General features: G+C 42.1%; 1 protein-coding gene across 2 annotated transcripts in view; it reads left to right on the top strand.

Moving 5' to 3' along the window:
• Positions 1–16,098, top strand: part of LOC126249035 (band 4.1-like protein 5) — a 165,660-nt gene extending 149,562 nt beyond the window's left edge. For both annotated transcript variants that reach the window (XM_049950653.1, XM_049950651.1), the window contains one exon: positions 14,400–16,098. In XM_049950653.1, coding sequence (XP_049806610.1) covers positions 14,400–14,564 — 165 coding nt within the window. In that variant the 3' untranslated portion in view covers positions 14,565–16,098. The remainder of the gene's footprint in view (positions 1–14,399) is intronic.
• The last annotated feature ends 6,154 nt before the right edge of the window (positions 16,099–22,252 follow it).

Here is a 22,252-nt window from a genome sequence, read left to right as displayed (position 1 = left end):
CTTGAATTTCGATTTTGACATTTGTGCCTTTTTTTGTCGTGGAGAACCAGTTTTCCAATGCATCGATTGGCGTTTAGTTTCGGGATCGTAAGTAAAAAACCATGATTCATCGCAAGTAATAACATTTTGTAAGAAGGTGGGATCACTTTCATTGTTTTCCAGGATGTCAGAACAAATCATTCTTCGGCGTTTCTTCTGTTCAATTGTGAGACACTTTGGAACCATTTTTGAACACACTTTGTTCATGTTGAAACTTTCATGAAGAATCTGCCTAACACTTTCCTTGTCAACTCCTGTTAACTCAGACACTGCTCTGATTGTTAAACGGCGATCTTGTCGAACAAGTTTACCGATTTTTTCAATATTTGCATCAGTTTTTGCTGACAATGGTCTGCCAGTGCGAGTGTCATCACTGGTGTCTTCGCGGCCATCTTTAAATCGTTTAAACCACTCAAACACTTGTGTTCGCGATAAACAATCATCGCCGTACACTTGTTGTAACATTACAAACGTTTCACTTGCAGATTTTCCTAGTTTGAAACAAAATTTGATGTTAACACGCTGTTCTTTCTGTACACTCAACATTTTACGACGTACAGACAAAACTTCAACTACTTAAAACAGACGCCACGGGCAGACTGAGTGCAGGAGGCAGATGAAACTCGAGCAGTAAGCGGAGCGAGAGTCACGTGACAGGCCACGCGACTTTCAGCCTTATTGCATTTGTTTTATTGTTTCACCAGTACTAGTCCGGTTTTTTTCTAGCCACACCTCGTAGTTAGGGGTAACAAAGGTCTGGTACCTTGCACCGCGGGTTTTGAATCCGTGCCGGATGGCATGGACCTCGATTACCGCTGGAGGTCTCTCCAGCCATCGCGCAGTAAGCCGTGGTTGCACGCGCACTCCTAGCCCGCATATAATGTGAGGGTGCCACGGTGGAGCATGTGGTCCCAGCGGCCAGTAGTGATGTACTCTATCATGTATTTAAGTGCCTGCCTCTCGCTCAGCAGGCAGTCTGACATTCATGTTAGTCTATCGACATCTCGCCTACAGACAGTTTGTTTACATTGCTTTATTTCCGTGTACAAGTGAACGTTGTGGATTCGTGAGGTTTCGCTTGTGACCCCATTGCTATTTGCGTGTTGTTGTTCATTAGGTCTTGATCGGTAATCCAGTGTTGTTGTTGTCCATCCTTCCCCGTTCATTTTGTTTGTTCGCGGGCCGCTGCCGTGCTTTCGTTCTCAGCAACCCCGCAACCGGAACGTTCACGGTTACATTTTGTTAACGAGGTAAATGGTGGTAGTTGTTAGCATGGAGGCGAAGTTGGTCTGTCTTCTGGAGCAACAGCAGCAGCTCATGCTGCTGCAGCAGCTGCTCCAGTTAGACATCTTACAATTCGCTACGGTTGCTAATGGACAAAGTCGATGCCCAGGACGCATTACCACAACAGTTTCCGAGTCCTTGGGTGTTCGATGCTTTCCCACGTCCGCTGCCGTTCCCACCATTTAATGACACTAAAGAAGACTGGGAAACATACTTAAATCAGCTGAAACAACATTTCATGGCTTTTCTAGTCACAGATGACTCCTTGCAGTGGTCGTTGCTTTTGTCTTGGGCCTCTCCAGACACATTCTGTCTTCTCCGCAAGTTGGCACCGTTGTCCAATCCTGTGGCTCGTTTCTTTCCAGAAGATATGCCTTTCGCTGATGAACTATTATTCCCAATGCTACCATGTGGTCACCTCTCGGCTGGAGTTCCACCAGTACCATAAACAGCCTGGTCAATCATATTGTTCCTGGGTCACGGAGTTGCAGGGTCTCAGCCATCGATGTGATTTTACGTGCACCAATCAGCAGTGTAAGGCTTTGTATGCAGACTCCCTGATCCGGGATGTGGTAGTTCAGCTGGCTTCCGATCCTGAGGTCCGCACTGCAGTGTTGAAGCTCGATAACCCCTCCTTGGAAGAGATTCTCTGCATTGTACACTCCTTTGAAATTGAAATTGCTCAGGCGGCTAATGAATGTCTTATGGGGCAGCCGCAAGTGGCGGCGATCGATGTGTCTCAGCAGTTTCCGCCCTCACGATGTCGACGTGGCCCTGCCGACAGAGGCCAGTGCCGTCGGGACTCCTCTCTGTCTGACATCTCTATGGCATCAGCACCTCCGGTCGCTCCTAGTCGCTGGTCCTGCGGCCCACTTCCATCGTGCCCACAGTGCTTTAGCGCGCATTCTCGAGCTGGTTGTCACCACCGCTGGAAAACGTGCACGCTGTGTAACAGGGAGAGCCACATCCGATCGGTTTGTCGTAATTGCTCGACTCGCTCCAGTCCTGGGCCTCAAGATACCGTCCATGCTCTGCAATCGGTAGTCCCACAGAATGACCCATCAGCACAGAAACTTTTCCTCACGCTCTGTGGTCACCGGGCATTCCCGCCAGGAACATTGGCAAAACCTCAGTGCCTTATTTCATGCTCTGTAATCTGCAGGTTTATGCTGTCGGCTGGACAAGTGTTGTTTTTTCATCCGGAAGTGGAGTACTTAGGCCACTGGCTTAGCAAAGAGGCATTCGCCCTTCAGGTCATAATGTCGAGGTCATTGAGGCCCTTTCTCGTCCCAAGGACTTATCTGAACTCCATGTCTTTTTGGGCAAGGTTACTTATTACTTAAAGTTCTTACCCCAGGCTGCCTCCGTTGCTCAACCCCTCAATCACTTGGGTTGCAAAGGGGTGCCTTTTGATTGGACTCCTGCCTGTGACCAGGCTTTTCTCTATTTAAAGGCGATGCTGAAGTCCACCCATAGCCTTACTCCTCCCTTCTCTCCGGACCGCCCTTGGTTGTGGTGGCTGGCACGTCACCATACAGCATTGGGGCCGTCCTCGCGTGTCGGAATGCCGATGGCTCCGAACAGCCCATCGCTTATGCATCTAAGATGTTGACCCCAGCCCAAGAAACTACTCCCAGATTGAAAAGGAGGCCCTGGTGATCGTGTTTGCCGTCCAAAAATTTCACACCTATCTCTTTGGGGCAAAGTTCACCCTCCTGATGGACCATAAACTCTCAGTTATGTTTTTTGGACCCCACTCTCACCTTCCAGATTGGACGGCTCAATGTCTCCAGCACTGGGCGTTATTTTTACGAAATTGCGCTTACACCTTTCCGGTATAAACCCACTAGGCACCATGCTAGACGCTTTGTCACATTTCCCAGCAAGCCCCGATCCTGCGTTTGACCAACAGGAAGTCCTCTGCTTTCACATTGATTCTGCCAGCCGAAATGCGCTAGACAGTCTGCCTCTTATGGCTGCTCACATTGCTGCGGCTACCTGCCACGACCCTATCTTGCGGCAGGTTTTCCACTACATGGTCCATGGGTGGCCCTCCTATATTACTCGTTGGATGCGAGCCGATTTCAGCCCCTGGTGCTACCTGTACTACAGGCTCTCCATGGTCGTCGATGATGTCCTTCTGTTGGGTACGGAGTCAAATGCCCATTGGGTGGTCATCCCTCCAGAGTTGCAGCATCAAGTGCTCAGTTTGTTACACCTGGGGCACTGGGGTATGTCCTACATGAAAGTTTTGGCTCGCCGGCATTGATGGCGATATTGACCACCTGGTCTGCGGGTGCACTGTGTGTGTGTGTGTGTGTGTGTGTGTGTGTGTGTCACCAGGCAAGACGCCTCAGCCGTTCACACCCTGGCCTGTGCCTCGCTGGCCCTGGGATCACATCAATCTCGGTTTTGCCGGCCCGTTTTCAGGGTCCATGTGGTTACTTATCATTTATGCCTACCTCAAAGACCAATATGTTATCCACATGGCGTCCACCACTACGGAGGCCACACTCACAGCCCTGGCCCAGGTTCTCGCCTTAGAGGGCCTGCCTCACACATTGGTCTCCCAATTCACAGCATCCTCCTTCCACGACTTCTGTGAGTACAATGGTATCAAACATATCCATAGCCCACCCTTCCTCAAATGGCACGGCAGAGAGGCTTGACTGCACATTTAAACAACAGTTGATGAAGGCGGTCGACACATCTCCAACCACGTCGGCCCTCACCCTGTTTTTGAGCACCTATCGCACCACGCCAATTGATGGCCGCAGTCTGGTGTAGCTCCTCCACAGGTGACAGCCGCGGACCCTGCTTCATTTGCTGATGCCGTCCCCCTCCCGCCCCCACTCCTGGTCCTCTCAGCGTTACGCCCACGGTACAACCATGTAGACCTGCATGGTCGTCATGGCCCATGGGCAGCGTGTCACGTCGGTGCAGACGTCGAAAGGGTTGGAGCGCTGTCGTCATAACCAGCTCCGCCCACATGCCCCCACAGGACTCCCACCACCATCTCCTCCTCCACTACCTCCTTCGGGTACAGATGTGCTCCTCGAGTTGCCGCCACGCCCCCCAGTTGCTGCCGCCCCGCGGGCCTGCCGCCGGCCCTCCCCGCCCCCAGGTGGATCGGTGGCTCCCTCCACTGCCCTGGCCTTTGGCTCGGCCATCATGGACACATCGGACATCCCTTCCTCCCTGCCACCGGCAGTTGACCAGCCTGGGTCTTCTCCCATCTGCCGACCGCCTCGGCACCATCCGGGGCGTTTCTGCCCCTACGCACAAGTTTCAGGGGGGAAGGATCTGGTACCGAACACTGCAGGTTTCGAATCCATGCCAGGCGGCATAGACCTTGATTACCACTAGAGGTCTCTCCAGCTGTTGCGCCGTAAGCCGTGGCTGCACACGTGGTCCCAGCGGTCTATAGCGACGTGCTCTATCATGTATTTAAGCACCTGCCTCTCACTCAGCAGGCAGTCTGATATTTGCATTAGTTTATCGACATCTCGCCTACAGACAGTTTGTTTACATTGCTTTGTTTCCATGTACGAGCGGATGTTGTGGATTCATGCGGTTTCACTTGTGACCCCATGTTGTTCGTTAGGTCTTTCTCGGTCGTCCGTCGTTGTTCACGTCCGTCCTTCCCCATTCGTTTTGTTTGTTCACGGGCCGCTCCCATTTGGTTCCACTGTGCTTTTGTTATGCATACAACTGTCACTAACTGCTAAATTTATATCGCTTTTATGAGCATTTTGCACTTTTATACAGTCGCTTACCTTGCCTCAAAGTTCCATCTTTATCTTATCCATTTTCTCCCCAAGATCTTTTTCCACTGATTTGATTTTAGATTTTACTATTACAACTTCATCTGTAATTTTCCTCATATCCACTCTGACACATTTTAATTTACCATCAGTTGCTTTTTCAAGGTTACTCGTAATTTTTCAACTTCATTGTTCATAGTGGAACCTATTTCAGTTCACATTGTACCCACATCAGTCCGAATTGTATCCGTAACTGTTCGCAATGTTCCTATATCTGTTTGAATTGTACTGATATTATTTGCCATTGTATTCATATTATTTCCCAATCCCTGGATCATTTGCATTAGCTGAGACATCATATCTCCCTCACATTCATTCCCCTTGCCTGAATTCCTGCTAGCTACACTTTCGCACTCCGATTTCGGGCTAACCGGCTCACTTCCATTTTCAGAATTACGCATACTAGGTGACTGTTTTATATTCATGAGATCTATAAGTGGAGCTTGAACTTCAGATTTAAACAATATCTCACTATTTGCGCAGGCACTTATCTAATCTGAGATGGTTCCCTCTTCCATGGTGATGCCGCCAGTTGTAGTGGAAGTCGACATTGAAGACTGCCCTGGAGTACTCGAAGACGCTGCCATCGTACTGCTATTGATCTGCGTCCGCCACTGGAAGTCGCCTGATGTAACTGTTGCTGCTGCTGGTTACCACACGTTCCAGCCGTCTCCGATACCGCTGTCCGTTAAACACGCTAACCACTGCCGTTCCCTGCACTCAACTTATTTAGACTCTGAGCCCCCACGCAAATTGCCTTTAACGTGACAGATTAGGGCCTCTATCGATAGCATGTGTTGTGAAAATTACTGCATAATGTCGCTATTTCCAAATACCTACTTACGGGGAAAAAAACCGACCTCACACTGTGTTTTGTGAGAGGATCACTTTGCATAGTATGCTGAATAACAGAGAGCAAAGGAATTACCACTTTGCAGGACACAAATTCCAGCCGAGCCCCCAATTCTGGGCTTTCAAATAAAAAATGTGGCTCTCAACTAAGTACCCTCTGACTCAGAGTTGAAATATTAAAAGTTTTGGCTGGTTTCGTTGTCTAGGGGGGTAGGATACGTAGTAGCCATATTATATGCCAAATACTGTTCAGTCCACAGTATACAATATGAATACACGCATGAATCAAATGGTCGAAGGTTCCTATCACTCGGCAATTGCAAATTTGGAATGGAACATAGAAATTTATAAATGAAAGATTGCAATTAAATAAAATCTGCATGTCCTATCTTAACAACTTTAAATTATTAGTACGATAACAGAAGTACTTTTAAGAATGCTGTTTGTTTCTGCAAAACACTTATTGGTGTCAATGGCCCAGCAATTAAATAAAATATAAGTTGAATAACAGGGAAACAATAGATTCCTACTTCACGTAATTAGTTATGAACAACAACATAGCTCGCGAGATATTCAGTCTAAATGCATACTACGTCTTCACTGCAGAAGCCACAGAAATCGCACAAGTGAACAAGTCGGCACTACGAAATATTTCTATCTCCCGCGACCAGTCGTAAACACATCCACACACTCCAAGTATTTTCTGCGACCATCCGTCGCACCTTCCTGTCCAGCATTCCCTCGTGTCCTGTGTGACCCTATGTTCCTCCCCGCTTCCATACAGTCTCTCCATTGACTTCAGTCGCCTACTGTAGAAACGAGCGCTGTGCTTGGCTAGAGCACTCGCGCCATGTCTCCAAGCCAATGCACACTTACAAACATATTGAAACACATACAAAATACTGGATTTACATTTAACTAACTTGAAATTAAATAAATATTCCTACAGCAGGACCATAAACACGCTCTCCCACACATTGCTAAATACATAAACAAATTAAATAAACATATATCAAAGGCAGATTAAAACTGTGTGCCGGACCGAGACTTGAACTCGGGACCTTTGCCTTTCGCGGGCAAGTGCTCTACCGAGTTCGAGTCTCGGTCTGGCACACAGTTTTAATCTGCCACGAAGTTTCATATCAGCGCACACTCCACTGCAGAGTGAAAATCTCATTCTGGATATATCAAAGGACTAGAAGCAAAAGTAGGCCAGTAGCCTAATCTCTCTGTGCTTTCCAAAACACAGTAAATATTTGACCAATTTCTTCATGAATAGTATATATCGGATATAAACAAAGACATAGACGAATAAATATATATTTATAAGTATATTTATGGCCTGATGCGATCAATAGTAATCGGCCACTTTGACCTCCAATAACTCGTGTACTATTCAAGTTATATGCCTGTAATTCATACCAATGTAGGTTCACACTAATAGCTTTCTAAAGACACGTCAATTGACAAAATGGGATGTACCGTTTAGATTTTGGAAAATTGTTGCTGGGTGTTACTTGTATAATTTACAGTCAGATACTAAACTTTAAACTAATAAAGATATTGAAAATCTGATTACACCATCAGAATCGTCGTGCAAATAATGGTAATGTACATGTTTCTTTTTGAGGTATCATGATTCCTCTGGCCACTAATAATTTCTACGTGAACTGTGAAATGTCTGCCATTATGGTTTCACAAAGTCCACCATCTTTGGCACTTCAGGCATACAAATCTCCTTCATCGACACAAAGCACCTTCCTCAACACAGTGTCAACATGGCATTCCCAACCACACGGTCAGCCAGGACCAGATGCTGGGGCTGCCCCACTTGCTCCGGGCTACTGTTCAGCACCACGTGGTCGTGGTTGCTGACAAGCCCCAGCTTGCTGAGTAGCCCGTGCCAGCCATGCCAACTCCAAACTTGAATATTTTCAGGACGCTCCAACTCACCCGTTACCTACACACACACACACACACACACACACACACACACACACACACACACACACACACACACACACACACACACACACACACACACACACCTCTGCATGGTGTCAGCTGGATACACATGCCAGTGCTGCATTTCACCTGGTGGACTTGGTTGGGTGAGGTGGGTAGAGGGGGAGAGAGGCGGGAGGCAGGAAGAGGGGTTGGGGGTGGGTGACTAGTGGCTTGGAGGGAGGCAGCTGGTTTGCCGCCCAGGAGTGTGGTAGGGAGGAGTGGCATGCAGTGAAGGTGACATGGAGACGTGAATCGGGAGAGGTTGGTAGGATGGAGAAACGGAAAATGTTGGGTAAAGAATGTGAGGACAGTGAGTTACCAGAGGTCAAGGCCAGGACGGTTACAGGACCAAGGGATGTTTCACAAGAATAACACCCATCTTCGTAGTTCGTGCCATTGGATACACATCCTTCATCTTATGGCAGTTTTGCTAACTGTTTAGCTTTTTAATAGTTTCGAACACCTGTGTTTGGGATCTGCATATATCGTGTTCTAAATGGGACACAAATTCTTCCCAACTCTATCTCTGTGTTATATCACTTTTCCTATGATATTCTATTTTATCTTCATGTTTCCATGTTGACAGATATTACACAAATGCTTCTCATTTGTCTTTCAAAGCCTTTTCTTCAGAACCTACTTCACACATGGAACATGGAACAGTTTTCTTACTGTGTTTATCACATGTGTATATCTCTTTATTGATGCAGAGTATTGTTGATTTGTTCACTTTGCCTTGCTAATCTGCTTTTGACTGGCTTTTAATAGTACACATATGACATATACCTTCATGAGCATCCTTTGCACTGAAGTTCTTATTGATTTTCTGTCGGAGAATACACACTATTGCTGAAACCACAGACTTATGCAGTCCTGCAATATTCTGGCCATCAGTGCCATAGAATCATTTCATTTCATTTTCTTATTCCAGCCTGGGAAGTTGAGTAGAAATAATGTGTAATTGTTTATGGCTGCTATATCCACAAGAAGAAAAGGTAGATAGAGTTTAACATCCAATCGATGATGCCATTAGATATGGAGCAAACCTTGAATTTGATAAAGAAATTGCCCATGCCCTAGTAAAAGGAGCCATCCTGTCATTTGGCTTCAGCAATTTAGGGAAATCATGGAAAACCAAAATCAGGATTGTGTGTCGGGGATTTGAACCAGTTCTCCTAAATTTGAATCCACTGGGCTAACCACTGTGCCACAAGACTGTAAACAGTGGAAAATAGCCACCTGCTCACCTGCTTGTAGCTCTCTTATTTGAATATTTCCTTACCATTTTGTCAGTTGTCTCATCTGTCTGTCATAAACCAAAGAGAAATGAACCATGCCCATTCTGAAACTATTGTTGCTATGCACACAGAGAAATTTTATGTCTGGGTTTCTCATATTACCGCAGCACTATTATTTATTGTATAAGACATTTGTCGTGAAAAGTTACACCTACTACTAAAGGGAGGGGGACTTATGACCACCTCTGTTAGGCTAAAATTTTTGGATTAAGTTTAAGTTAAGAATTCAAAACAATTATAGACTCTGGTAGAAGACTTCATTAACAACAACATATTTTCTCAAAATTGTAAAATATAAAGTACATGACTACATTACAGTGAGTACAAAAGGCTGATGTAAAGTGTCCTATGACCCCCTCCCTTCCTTGGTTGGTATTGCTGGGTTAATGAGCACTAAGTGAAGCCCCAGCGTGGAAGCTTGTAAGGCCATTTGGCAGTCGAATTGTAAATATCCTCAAGCTGTAATAGTTAAATTTGAATAAATTGTTTGTGGCTCGTGGCTGTATTTAAGTTACAATCTTTCTAACTCTATCACATCAACACTACAGCAACATTTCTCATAATGTCTGTTCTCGACAAGATAGCATTTTCTGTCTTCTGTTAACAGTAACATGTGTAAGGGAAAGGGTATACACAATTATTCTGCTGCAAATAAAGATAGAAAATTGTCAACCAGCCATGTTCAATGCCACGCCAGATGTAGACGCAAACTTAAGTGCTTTCTGCCACTGTTAATTTCTTGGATTTCTAAATTTCACCTGTTGCTAGCAATTTATTGGTATCTCATCTTGACTCTAATGACTTACCTGCATATTCTCTTAACAATTTCATTTGTAATCCCATTTGTCCTAGATGTAGGAACCTACAGATCTCTGTCTCCTTTCACTAAATTTTCTCATTTTTAGAAAACAGAAGGAGAGATCTGTTTTACTTCCTAAAAACATTCAACAGCCAAGATCGCACAAATGTTTATCGGTTTCGACAGAAGTTGCTGCCGTCTTCAGGTCTCGCAAAAACTTACCGTTATGAAATGTGTGTGTGTGGGGGGGGGGGGGGGGGGGTGCACAGACATTTTATAATGTATTGATTCGTATCCACATGAGAATATATCCAACGTAAAATGAACGTGTTTCATAACAGAAAGATTTTGTAAGATCCGAAGATGACAGCAGAGTCTGTCGAAACCGCTTGTTTTAAATAATGAAATGTTTATGTAATCTTGGCTGTTCAATGTTTTTAGCATTTCTTCTTTCACTTATGCCTTGTATACTGCTGCCATGTAATTAGAATGTTATTTAAAGCTACAGAAGTTGATTTTTCTGGAAAAATATTGATGGAATAGTCATAATTGTAATTAATCCAGTCGTACAAGTAAGACTGTTTAGTATCACAGCAGAAACATTTACCATTGGTGAATGTTCGTACAAAACACCAACACAAACAACCTAATAAGAGTCTATCATAACAACTAACTCCACAGTTGGGTCAAGGGTATTGTGTCATTCTGACTGAACATCACTTGATCCCCTACATAAGCGCAGTGGTTAGCACACTGGACTCGCATTCGGGAGGACGACGGTTCAATCCCGTCTCCAGCCATCCTGATTTAGGTTTTCCGCGATTTCCCTAAATCGTTTCAGGCTAATGCCGGGATGGTTCCTTTGGAAGGGCACGGCCGATTTCCTTCCCAATCCTTCCCTAACCCGAGCTTGTGCTCCGTCTCTAATGACCTCGTTGTCGATGGGACGTTAAACACTAACCACCACCACCACCACCCTACATAAGTCACTGGACAGCAGTATGGAGATATATATGATCAATGCATAATTTCACTGGTCATTAATATCAACTTTCATAATCTCTAGTAACTGTGTTCCCCTCAAATAGCATCTCAGTTGTCCTCATATTGCCGAGTGATCCTCACTCCATTCCTGGAAAAAAACAATCCATAACAATACTGGTAATTGAATCAGGCTTTTCCATGAGAACAGCAATGTTCATTGCTTTAAAAAGGTAAATAATAACAATAGTAACCTTGCAGATTTAAGACTCAATGTTAATTAATTCTTAATCAAACCCATGTCTGTGCCTTTTTTAGTGTCGTGTGTACATACACTCTTGTTTATAAATCCTTTGCTGAAAAGAAGTATTAATTTGTATTGAGAACTAATATAATGTGTACATAAACTGTAACAATGGGTCCATGTTCTCCCTACTCAAAATGTGTGTTAATATAATTGTCATCAAAGTTGTAGTGTGAGAAACCTTTTTCAGTATTTAAAGGCTAGCAGATGCATGAAAGTACTTTGATTTGTGACCTTCAGTAGTTCACTACAAGAGTCAAATGTAGAAGCTGCAACACTATAAAATTGTCATAAGATGCATGACCGGTTGATTATTGACACTTAGTGCACGGACTGGCTGTTGACCCTCAGTACAAACAAATATTTATGTGTTGCTTGTAAATAGATGGAAGTACCAGTTACTAAGAAGACATTTCTGTACTCATTAGTGGAGTATGTTCAAAAAACAGCTATTATTGTTTGATAAAACAGCATCCAGTTACTGGGAATAGCCACAACTGTAAAATACCTATGACCTTGCATCTAAATCAGTTTCAAGGGGAACAACCACATAAAATTAATTGTAGGAAAGACATAGGAATAGACGAGATTTAAAGAAGAATTTCATGTTCAATTATATTTTGTTTAATTATTGTGTGAGCATCATAAAGATGCTTGTCTGGTTGCATTGGCAGATGCTATAAGAAAGGCACTGTACGTAAAGGAAAAGCATATTTTGAGGTTTCATTTAAAAATAAATAAATAAATAAAATAAAAACTGAACAACGTATTGTTTCCTCTCCCATGTTGTCGTGGTCTTCAGTCCAAAGACTGGTTTGATGCAGCTCTCCACACTACTCTATCCTATGCAAGCCTCTTCATCTCTAAATTACATCAGTTTGGACCTGCTTATTGTATTTGTCTCTTGGTCTCCCTCAGGGTTGGTTCAAGAACATTTTTCCAGATCATTTGGCACCCCCTCCTCATTTCCCTCATACACTTTCACCCCTACTAACTGTTATATGCATTGTATACAAGTCTTGTACTTGGGCACCCCTGCCACCCATCTCAGCGTGGTACCCAAGCAAGTGTCCTGTATAAAAATCTTAACAGCGGCAGTGTCCCTCTCAGCTTGGCACCCCAAGCAGTGGCTTCTGTCACTTGGACCTTACACTGGCCCTGGTCGCCTTCTACAATTTTTAACCCCCACACTTCTCTCCAGTACTAAATTAATGAGTCCTTGAGGTCTCAGAAAGTGTCCTGTCAACTGATCCCTACCTGTAGCCAAGTTATGCCACAGGTTTATTTTCTCTCCATTTATATTCAGTACTTCCTCCTTAGTTACATGATCCATGCCCCCAGTCTTCAGCCTTTCATTTCAATTGCTTCTTCTATTCTCTTCTTGTCTGAACTTTTTATTGTCCACATTTCACTTCCGTACAAGGCTACACTCCAGACATGCCTTCAGAAAAAGACTTCCTAATGCTTAAATTTGTATTCAATGTTAACAAGTTCCTCTTCTTTAGAATCACCTTTCTTTCCATTGCCAGTGTACATTTTATATCGTCTCTGCTTTGGCCATTGTCAGTCATTTTACTGCCCAAATTTTTAGTGTCACATTTTTTTTAATCGAATGCCCTCAGCATTGCCTGATTTCTTTCAACTACATTCCATTGCCCTTGTTTTGCTTCTGTGAATATTATCTTATATTCTTCTTTGAAAACACTGTCCATTCCATTCAACTGATTTTCCAAGTCCTTTGTTGTCTCTGACAGAATTATAATGTCATCAAAAAAACCTCAAAATTTTTATTTCTTCTCCCTGAGCTTTAATTCCTTCTCTAAATTTTGCTTTCATTTCCTTTACTGCTTGCTCAATGTACAGATTGAATAACACCGGAGACAGGCTACGACTCTGTTTCATTACCCTATCAACCACTGCAAGATAAGTCTTTCTGGTCAGTATTGCCTTGTGTGTTCCTACATTCCTCCGGAATCCAAACTAATCTACCCAGAGGTCGACTTCTACCAGTTTTTCCATTCTTCTGTAAATAATTTGTGTCAGTATTGTGCAACCATGACATTTTACATTGATAGTTAGGTAATGTTCACACCTTTCAGCACCTGCTTTCTTGTGAATTGGAATTATTACATTCTTCTTTGACATCGTGCACATCAGGTGGAATATTTTTGTCATGGCCGGCTCTCTCATGGATATGTGTAGTTCTTCTTTGACATCGTGCACATCAGGTGGAATATTTTTGTCATGGCTGGCTCTCTCATGGATATGTGTAGTTCTGAGGGAATGCTGTCTACTACATGGGTCTTGTTTGAGTTAGTGAAAGTGCTCTGTCAAATTCTTCTTGCAGTATAATATATCCCATCTCATCTTCATCTACTGCCTCTTCCCTTCCTATAGTAATGGCTTCAAGTTCATATCTTACGTATACCCTCTCTATATAGATTCCCTCTGCCTTTCAGCTTTCTATTCTTTCCTCCTCCCCCGTATGTCTGATGAAACGACCTATACAGTAATATCAGAGATTAGAGCCAATAAGATGCACACTGTTAGGTGGCTACTGGAGTATAAATATATATGTACACAGTTAATGAATGAGATATTGCATGCCATGAAACATAGAAACTTTATGTCAAAGATATGCAACATATGTATGGTATTTCAGTCTAGATCAGTGGTCTGTTCTTGGAAAGCTTGTATCTTGTTATCCAACTGCAAAGAGCGTATGTGAAATCTTAAGTGTGTAATTGATACTGGGTGTAGGAAAGTGCATAGTACATATGAGATGCTAAAAAAAATTCTGGAGTACAGGTTTTGCAGATGATTTAACTAAGCTGATTTAGTGTATATGAATATGTTCATGTTAATAAATTGTAATCAGTTTTTTGCAACATCAGATAAAATTAATTGTTTGTGTCTCTCATATATTTACATTGGAAAATACAGTTTTAATCTGTTTTGTGTAATATGCATACTGATTAGTTCAGATGGTAATGTATTTACTTTAATTGCAGGAATGTTCAACTGCTAGCAGTAATTCTCCAGCTACTAGCATATCTCCAACACTCAATCAGCTATCACCCTGGCTTGTATCATCGGAGTCTGTCTTTCCATCTAGTGTTAAAAACAAATCAGAAACCATTATTCAGAGGAAAACTGTGATTACCACAGAACTCTAAATTGTAGTATAATGTTTTCAACATCACATTCTACATTTAATATTTTGGAACTATACCATGTGTATGTCCTCATGAAGTATTACTGAAGGAGATTTTGTTTTGTATTTCCATTTCTTGCTATTTATGTTTTGAAAACAGTGCATACGTTTGTTCATGTGGCAGTGGATGCATGTCACTTCAAATTTTAATATATATTGTTTTCCATTGGATATGTATTAGAAACATATGTAACTGTGATAAATTATTTTTGGAACAAAGATATTTTCTGAAATAAGACACATTAGGTTGCTATAGCAAAGAGAATAGTAATTTAAATGTTATGTTTCCTTTATAAATCTCATGTACTTAATGTGACCCCTTGGCAGCCCAGTCTAACAGGGTTTTGAAGGAGTTTTGTCTCTGTAGAGTAGTTTATTATAGTTCATATTCATTCCATAATTATTTATATTTTTCCAATTTCCACTGATAATGTGCCTTGTACTAGTCCTTTATGTGTGGTACCAGTAAGTGAAAATTTAGTCCTTAATAATGTGACCGTCCATATTATAGCAGCTATAAAACTTACCTTCAAACAATGTGAAAGACTGAATTGACTGCAGTTATTTTTTACTTTGACAGATAAATCATTTATAATTTTTTATTATACAGAAACACATTTTTGCAGATATCGAATGAGATTAGAATGGACAGAATAGGAGGTGAAGGAACTGTAGGTGCTATTAGCTTTGATTTTTAGTATTTCTTGTGTTTTTATGTCAATTTTTATTTTCTTGTAGCTTGTCATGAATACTTAGTTATACCACACTTGTCCTAGAGTTTACAGTAACTTGTAGGCAAAGTGCCAATTAAATTGTGATGTTGTTTATTTTGTTGTGTATACTTTGTGCAAAATCTAAACATTTTTGTTATTGTGTGTACTGTCTGTTGGGATATGTTAAAAGACCTATCCACATTAAAATAATAGGATATGTTTTGCACAGTCTTCTTTTAAGAGTAAAGCAACTGAATTCTAAATCTTTGTATTGTGCCGATTCTCCATTTTGCTTTCTAAACCCTGTTTTTACTGTAGTAATCTGTGTTGTTATATGGTGTTAATGGTTCAATGATAAACATTCCTGAATTAACCATAAAGAGGTTATTACCGTCCTTTGATAGTTCTCTATTTCTTGCTTATCTCTATACAATAATATTTTCTGATATACTGTAGTCAGTGATTTTGAACAAACATATACCTTATATAGTCTTAAGAGAAGCAAGAAATGTTGCAGTACTTAAATAAGAGAATCTTTGTGATATGACTCCTCAGAGTATTTTAAAGTATAAAGTTGTTTCAAGGGAATATTTTATTATGTGTTTATATTTAAAGCTGTCGGTATGTACCTTCAAATCGACTGCAGATGAGATTTTTCCATTTTAATAGATTCATAACAGAGTTCACAATAGAGATTTTACATTCAGATATGCGCTATATAAGCATGATGTATGTTGTTATGCCTTATAAGTGAATAGAAACCAATAAATGAGTTTTCAATTGTGTTTGTAATTATTATTTCCTCCTCTTCATGTAGAAAGTAGAAGTGAGTTGTCATTGATTTAGAAGTGAGTCATCATTGATCTGCTAAGCAAATCCAATGATTACACAAAGAATTACACACTGCTGGCCATTAAAACTGCAAAATAAAGGACAAAAAATAATGAAATTTTACTAATTGTGTATGTACAGTATACTAGGAAAAATGCGTGATTAAATTTGTATGTGATTCGTGGGTCTAAAGGGTGCAAAACTTAGTACACACAGCTGCTACCTCTGGCAGCAACATTGAGTCTAACTCAGCTGAGCATAGAGTCGAACTGAGTTTGGATGTCAGATACAGATGTGACATTCCATGCTGCTTTAGCTCTGTGCCAGAGTTCATTGATCATAGTGGCCGACGAGTGGCTATGTGCCATTCACTTAGGTATCTGTGACCAGATGTTATGGTTGAGAAATCTGTAGATGTGCTGGTCAGGGCAACAGTCAAAACATCATATGTATGGAGATACATCAGGATCGTACAGGCAACTTGCAAACTTACACTGTCTCGTTGAAAGACAATGTCGAAGACAGAGCACAGCCACTAGCCTTAACTGGTCATAAATGCAACAACTGATATTAAATTACTGGCTTTGTGAGCCATAGATGCTTGTGTTGTGTACACAGTGACATCTTGTACCATCACACCAGGTAGTGGACGCCGACAAACGAAATGTGGCAACTTTCATTCTCCTCAGGGCTGCCGTACAAAAATACATCCATCATAATGCTGTTCCGATAATTGAGTTGTTGTAAACACGACTTGCCACTCCCACGTCCAGTGTTATCATCGCAAGTACCACTGTCGGCGCACCTCTCTCTGCTGCCACGCTGAGGAAAGCCGAGACTCTGTTCCCTATTCTGACAGTCTAATGCTTCAGACATTGCCACACTGGATCTGATACTTGTCGTGCTTTGAGCAGTTTTATTTCCTGACTTGAGCTATGTGATGTAGATGCAGGATTGAGCAAATGATACTTCTGTCCTCTTGGGCACTAGTGCATGGGCCATTGATCCTGCATAACATTGAGTGTTGCCCTCTCGAATCTGTCTATTCCGTATTTGTGAGACAGTCGTGGGATCACGACTGACGTAAGCAGCAACATTGTGAAACAATAAACTACAGTTTCGATGGGCCATGATCCTACTGCTGTTGAGTTCTGACATACTGGTAGATGTTTCTATTTCTTACGTGAGTCATACCATGATGTTCTCATACAGAGCCACATCCAAATGCAATTTATAAATGATTAATCCACTGCATAATATTTCTTCTCATACAGAACATAGGGTTATTCCTACCTACTTTGTGCTGTTGAACTGAAATGCTAATTGTTTACATACACAAGCATGTAGTACACTTAATGCTGACTTGACATTTGTTACTTATCGCCTGTTTTTAATGTCGAGCAGTGTGTGTGTAATTATTCAGATGCAGAGGAAGGTCAGCTGGTCATACAGGAAAAACTCTTTATTGTCAGTCCATTTAATTCTTGCGTGGACACCATTATTTATAAGCATCGGGAATGCTACCTGTGAAGATTTCTTAAAATATATACTCATTGACGGATTTCATTGGATTATTTACACCATAGCTTCCTGCATGATTGAAATGTACTCTCGGATGAAAAAAGAAAGTCGCACCACAAAGGAATTATCTGAATAGGATGGTAACTGTTACATGTGACATACATGTACAGACAAACAAATGATTACAGTTTTAGAAACAAATTTGATGATTTATTTGAGAGAAAGAGCTTCACAAACTGAGCAAGTCCATAATGCATTGGTCCACCTCTGGCCTTATGCAAGCAGTTATTCAGCTTGGCATTGATAGAGTTGTTGAATATCCCCCTGAGGGATATTGTGTCAAATTCACACATTAGATCGTCAAAATCCCAAGCTGGTTGGAGGGCCCTGCCCACAATGTTCCAAACGTTCTCAATTGGGGAGAAATCCGGTGGTCGTACTGGCCGAGGTAGGGTTTGGCAAGCATGAAGACGCAGTAAAAACTCTCGTAGTGAGCAGGCAGGCATTATCTTGCTGAAATTTAAGCCCAGGATGGCCACGAAGGGCAACAGAACAGGTCATTGAGTGTTGTTGACATACCACTGTGGTGTAAGGGTGCCACAGATGACAGCAAAAGGGATCTTGCTATGAAATGAAATGGCACCCCAGACCATAAGTCCTGGTCGTCAGACCCTATGGCAGGTAACATGTTGGTGCCTCACCACTGTCCAGGAATCTACACACACATGAGCTGCAGCTTCATAATAATTTCAGAATTGTTTACTAACTAGTTATATCATATCCTCACTCTGCAGCAGAGTGTGCGCTGATATGAAAAATCCTGGCAAATTAAAACTGTGTGCCGGACCGAGACTCGAACTCGGGACCTTTGCCTTTTGCGGGCAAGGTATGCAGGAGAGCTTCTGTGAAGTTTGGAAGGTAGGAGACGAGGTACTGGCAGAATTGAATCTGTGGGGAGGGTCGTGAGTCGTGCTTGGGTAGCTCAGATGGTAGAGCACTTGCCCGCGAAAGCCGAAGGTCCCGAGTTCGAGTCTGTGTCTGGCACACAGTTTTAATTTGCCAGGAAGTTTCAATGCCTGTCTTAATTTTGACGTTTCCATTGGGTTAATTTACACTCAGAATTTAAGGATATTAGATTGGAATATTTCGTCCAAAAGTAGGGTGGTTATAATTAAACTGTCACTACCTGAGAGGGCTCGCATAATAAACGAGCGATCGTATGACAGTGAAAGTGTGTTAAAACATTTGTAAGGATTTCCAGAAGAGAAATGAATAAACTATTGAAAGAAACATATTTTGATTTCCACATGAGAGGGTAATATTTGTTAATTGCATACCATCTTTACATTCCAGGTTACAAACATGGCTCAATATGATGACCATCTTCTCCAGGACAGCCTGGAACCACATTGCAGGTAGCATTTCACAATTGTTCTCAGCACTTTTTTGAATAGTAGGCCATGGAATGTTCAGCTGTTGTGGCACATCTCACGCACTGCCTGACTGCTTGAGGATTATGAATTGCATTCACTGTTTTCAGCTGTGGCAGCAGTTTCTTCTTCAAAATCTGTTATTTATTTATTTACACGTCAAGTTCTGTAGGAGCAAATATCCAAGGTCACGGAACATGTCTCTTTGGTGTGACGTCACCTGTGCTGCACTGCTGTTGAAATTGCTCGTTAATATTTTATAAACTGTTTGTCTTCAGTTACTTATTTTAAAGTTTATTTGTGTTAATATTAACTTATTAGTGGATTTTCATTAATCTCAGTCTTTCTTCCTGTGTGGAAGTGGTCTGTTATTTGTGAGTGTGCTTACATCATTCGTCTAAGCCTCACGCCTCAGTAGTGTGTTTACAGTTTGTGGCGTGCACTGCTGCTGTAGTGGTTATAAAGCCAAGTACTGACAAACTTATTTGTGCACTGTTATACAGTTGTTAAATTTAATAGTTTTCAGTAGTGTTTCGTGCCGTTTGTGATGAAATAACGATTTAATAAACTTTTGGAAACATTCGCTTGCTGTGTTTCTTTAGAGTTTTCTGTGCTTTGAAGTCATTTAGTAAATTTCGTGCTTTAGTTTTCAACTAATGTTTCTTATTGTTTCTAGTGAAATATTTCAGTAAAATTTTCATTCAGTGTTTTAACTTCGTTTAGTGTTCCAGTGGCCGTTTGAATTTTTTGGCTTTAGCTAATAATCTTGTGAAGTTTTGTTGGTATTGGTATCAGCTGTGGTGTAGTAGTGTTAATACAAGTAGTTGCTTTCTTAGTAGGCAGAGAATTTCGAGACCATTATTGTTAGTTCTATGAATAGTTCTACTGGTATAACTGAACTTTGGTAATGTAGACATACAGTTTTTCTCAGTAACTGTAAAATTTTACCACAAGTGAGAAGTGTGGGCTCTGTCGTAGGTTTGCGAGTAGTGAGTTACGCTGTGGGATTTGTTCAAAGTATATTCATTGGGGGGAGTGCAGTACGGAAGCCAGTGGCCATTTTAGTGAGATCCTCTCCTGGGAATGCAGAATCTCTAGTATAAATAAGTTGATAGAGGAGCAGGAGTGTAAGATCCGCACCCTTCAGGTGCAGTTACAACATGCAAAGGAGGAAGTAGATAGGTTGAGGAGGGTGAAGGGTGGTGGGGGAATGCGAAATGGTAGTTGGCAAGAAGGCAGCTAGGAAGAGGGGGGGGGATTCAGACAATTTTACTTTGCGTATATGCAATAGATTTGACCAACTGTCAGAGTTGAGTGGAGAGGAGCCTCGTGTAGCTGTAGATGTAGGGAACATGCAGCAGTCCTCAGCAGTTAGGAGGCCTAGGTTAGTTGCAAAGTCTAACAGAAAGAAGTTGGTTCTGCTGCTAGGTTGTGCGGGCCAGCAGTTGCAGGAAGTGTTGGGGAGTGAGTACCAGGTCACCAGCATTGTGAAGCTCAGTGCACGGTTGGCTCAAATGACTGACAGCATAGGGGAGTTATGTAGGAATTTTACGAAGGAAGATCAGGTAGTGATAGTGGGTGGAGCAGGGAACAGTCTTGATAGGGATGGGGAATATGATGTAGGTGGTGACCAGGTAAAGATAGCTACTCAAACTCATGGTACCAATGTGCATTTCATGCAGCTGTTTCAGCATCATGATTGGCCTCACCTTAATGCGGCTGTTAGGCGCATTAACGCGGGGCTGGTGAGAGCGCCAATACCTGCTTAAAGGAAGTCCCTCTAACTAAGGGCTCACCTTCCGAGGATGTAATGTTTCCAAGTAGAGAAGGAATTAGCATATTTCATCAAAATATAAGAAGTATTAAAGCTAAAGTTAGTGAATTGCTTATAGATGTTGACTCTGAGATTATTGGTACATCAGAGCACCAATTAAATAATTTGACAATTCAGAGGCTTACTTTGCCAGGATGCAGATTAGCTGACTGTTTCTCAAGGAGTTTCTTGTTGGGTGGGGGAGTGGCTGTGTACATAAAAAACAGTATTCCATTTGAGTCCACAGGCGTATCACAACACTGCAGTGAACAGATATTTGAATGTTGTGCAGGGCAGTTGAATTTAGTAAAACTAAACTTCTGATTGTTGTGGAATCGGTTGTCGGTCGAGCAGTTCCCAAATCTGCAGTTAATTCAAACTTCTGAGGTCACGTTCTTCAACCTCGGTGTGAAATGAGGACCTCTCCATATTTCTTTAATGTGTCAGTACTCGTGAAGAGCAGCAACACTTTGCTATTGTCTACAACTGTAATGAACCCTGATGCTTGTGTTTCAACCATATGGTGCCATACTAGCACCGGTGCCTAATGACAAGTCATGGCACTAACAACACAAATCCTAAAGCATACAATCCTATCATCATTCCTAAAAAATTGGCACCCACAAGGTAAATAGTTTTCCATCTACACTGGCTCAAATAGCAAAACACTGTATTTCTTAGTGGTTTGAAGACAAACAAACATCATTGGTACTGCAATGTGATGCTAGCTTAATGCTCACCGTCTGTTCACTTGAGTACAGCTAGCCAGTTTTCTCACTTTCATCCACATAACAAAGGCCTGAGGATCGCGTAAATACACCAAAGCACTAAAAAAACTGGTGTATGCGTATGTATTCAAATACAGAGATTTGTAAAGAGGCAGAATACGGCGCTGCGGTCGGCAACGCCTATATAAGACAAAAAATGTATGACGCACTTGTTAGATAAGTTACTACTGCTACAATAGCGGGTTGTCAAGATTTAAGTGAGTTTGAACTCAATGTTGCAGTCGGCGCATGAGCGATGGTACCCACCATCTCCGAGGTAACGATGAAGTGGGGATTTTCCCGTATCACCATTTCACGAGTGCACCGTGAATATCAGCTAAAACATCAAATCTCCGACATCACTGCGGCCGGAGAAGGATCCTGCAAGAACGGGACTGTTGAGGCTGGTGGAGCCTCTGTAATGGTGTGAGGTGTGTGCAGTTGGAGTGATATGAGACCCCTGATACATCTAGATACGACTCTGACAGGTGAAACGTACGTAAGCATAATGTCTGATCACCTGCATCCATTGTGCATTCCGACGGACTTGGGCCATTCCAGCAGGCCAGTGCGAC

This window comes from Schistocerca nitens, chromosome 3 (genome assembly GCF_023898315.1).
Source record: "Schistocerca nitens isolate TAMUIC-IGC-003100 chromosome 3, iqSchNite1.1, whole genome shotgun sequence".
Lineage (NCBI taxonomy): Eukaryota > Metazoa > Arthropoda > Insecta > Orthoptera > Acrididae > Schistocerca > Schistocerca nitens.
The sequence above is the reverse complement of the archived record's forward strand: the minus strand, read 5'-3'. Positions and strand labels throughout refer to the sequence as shown.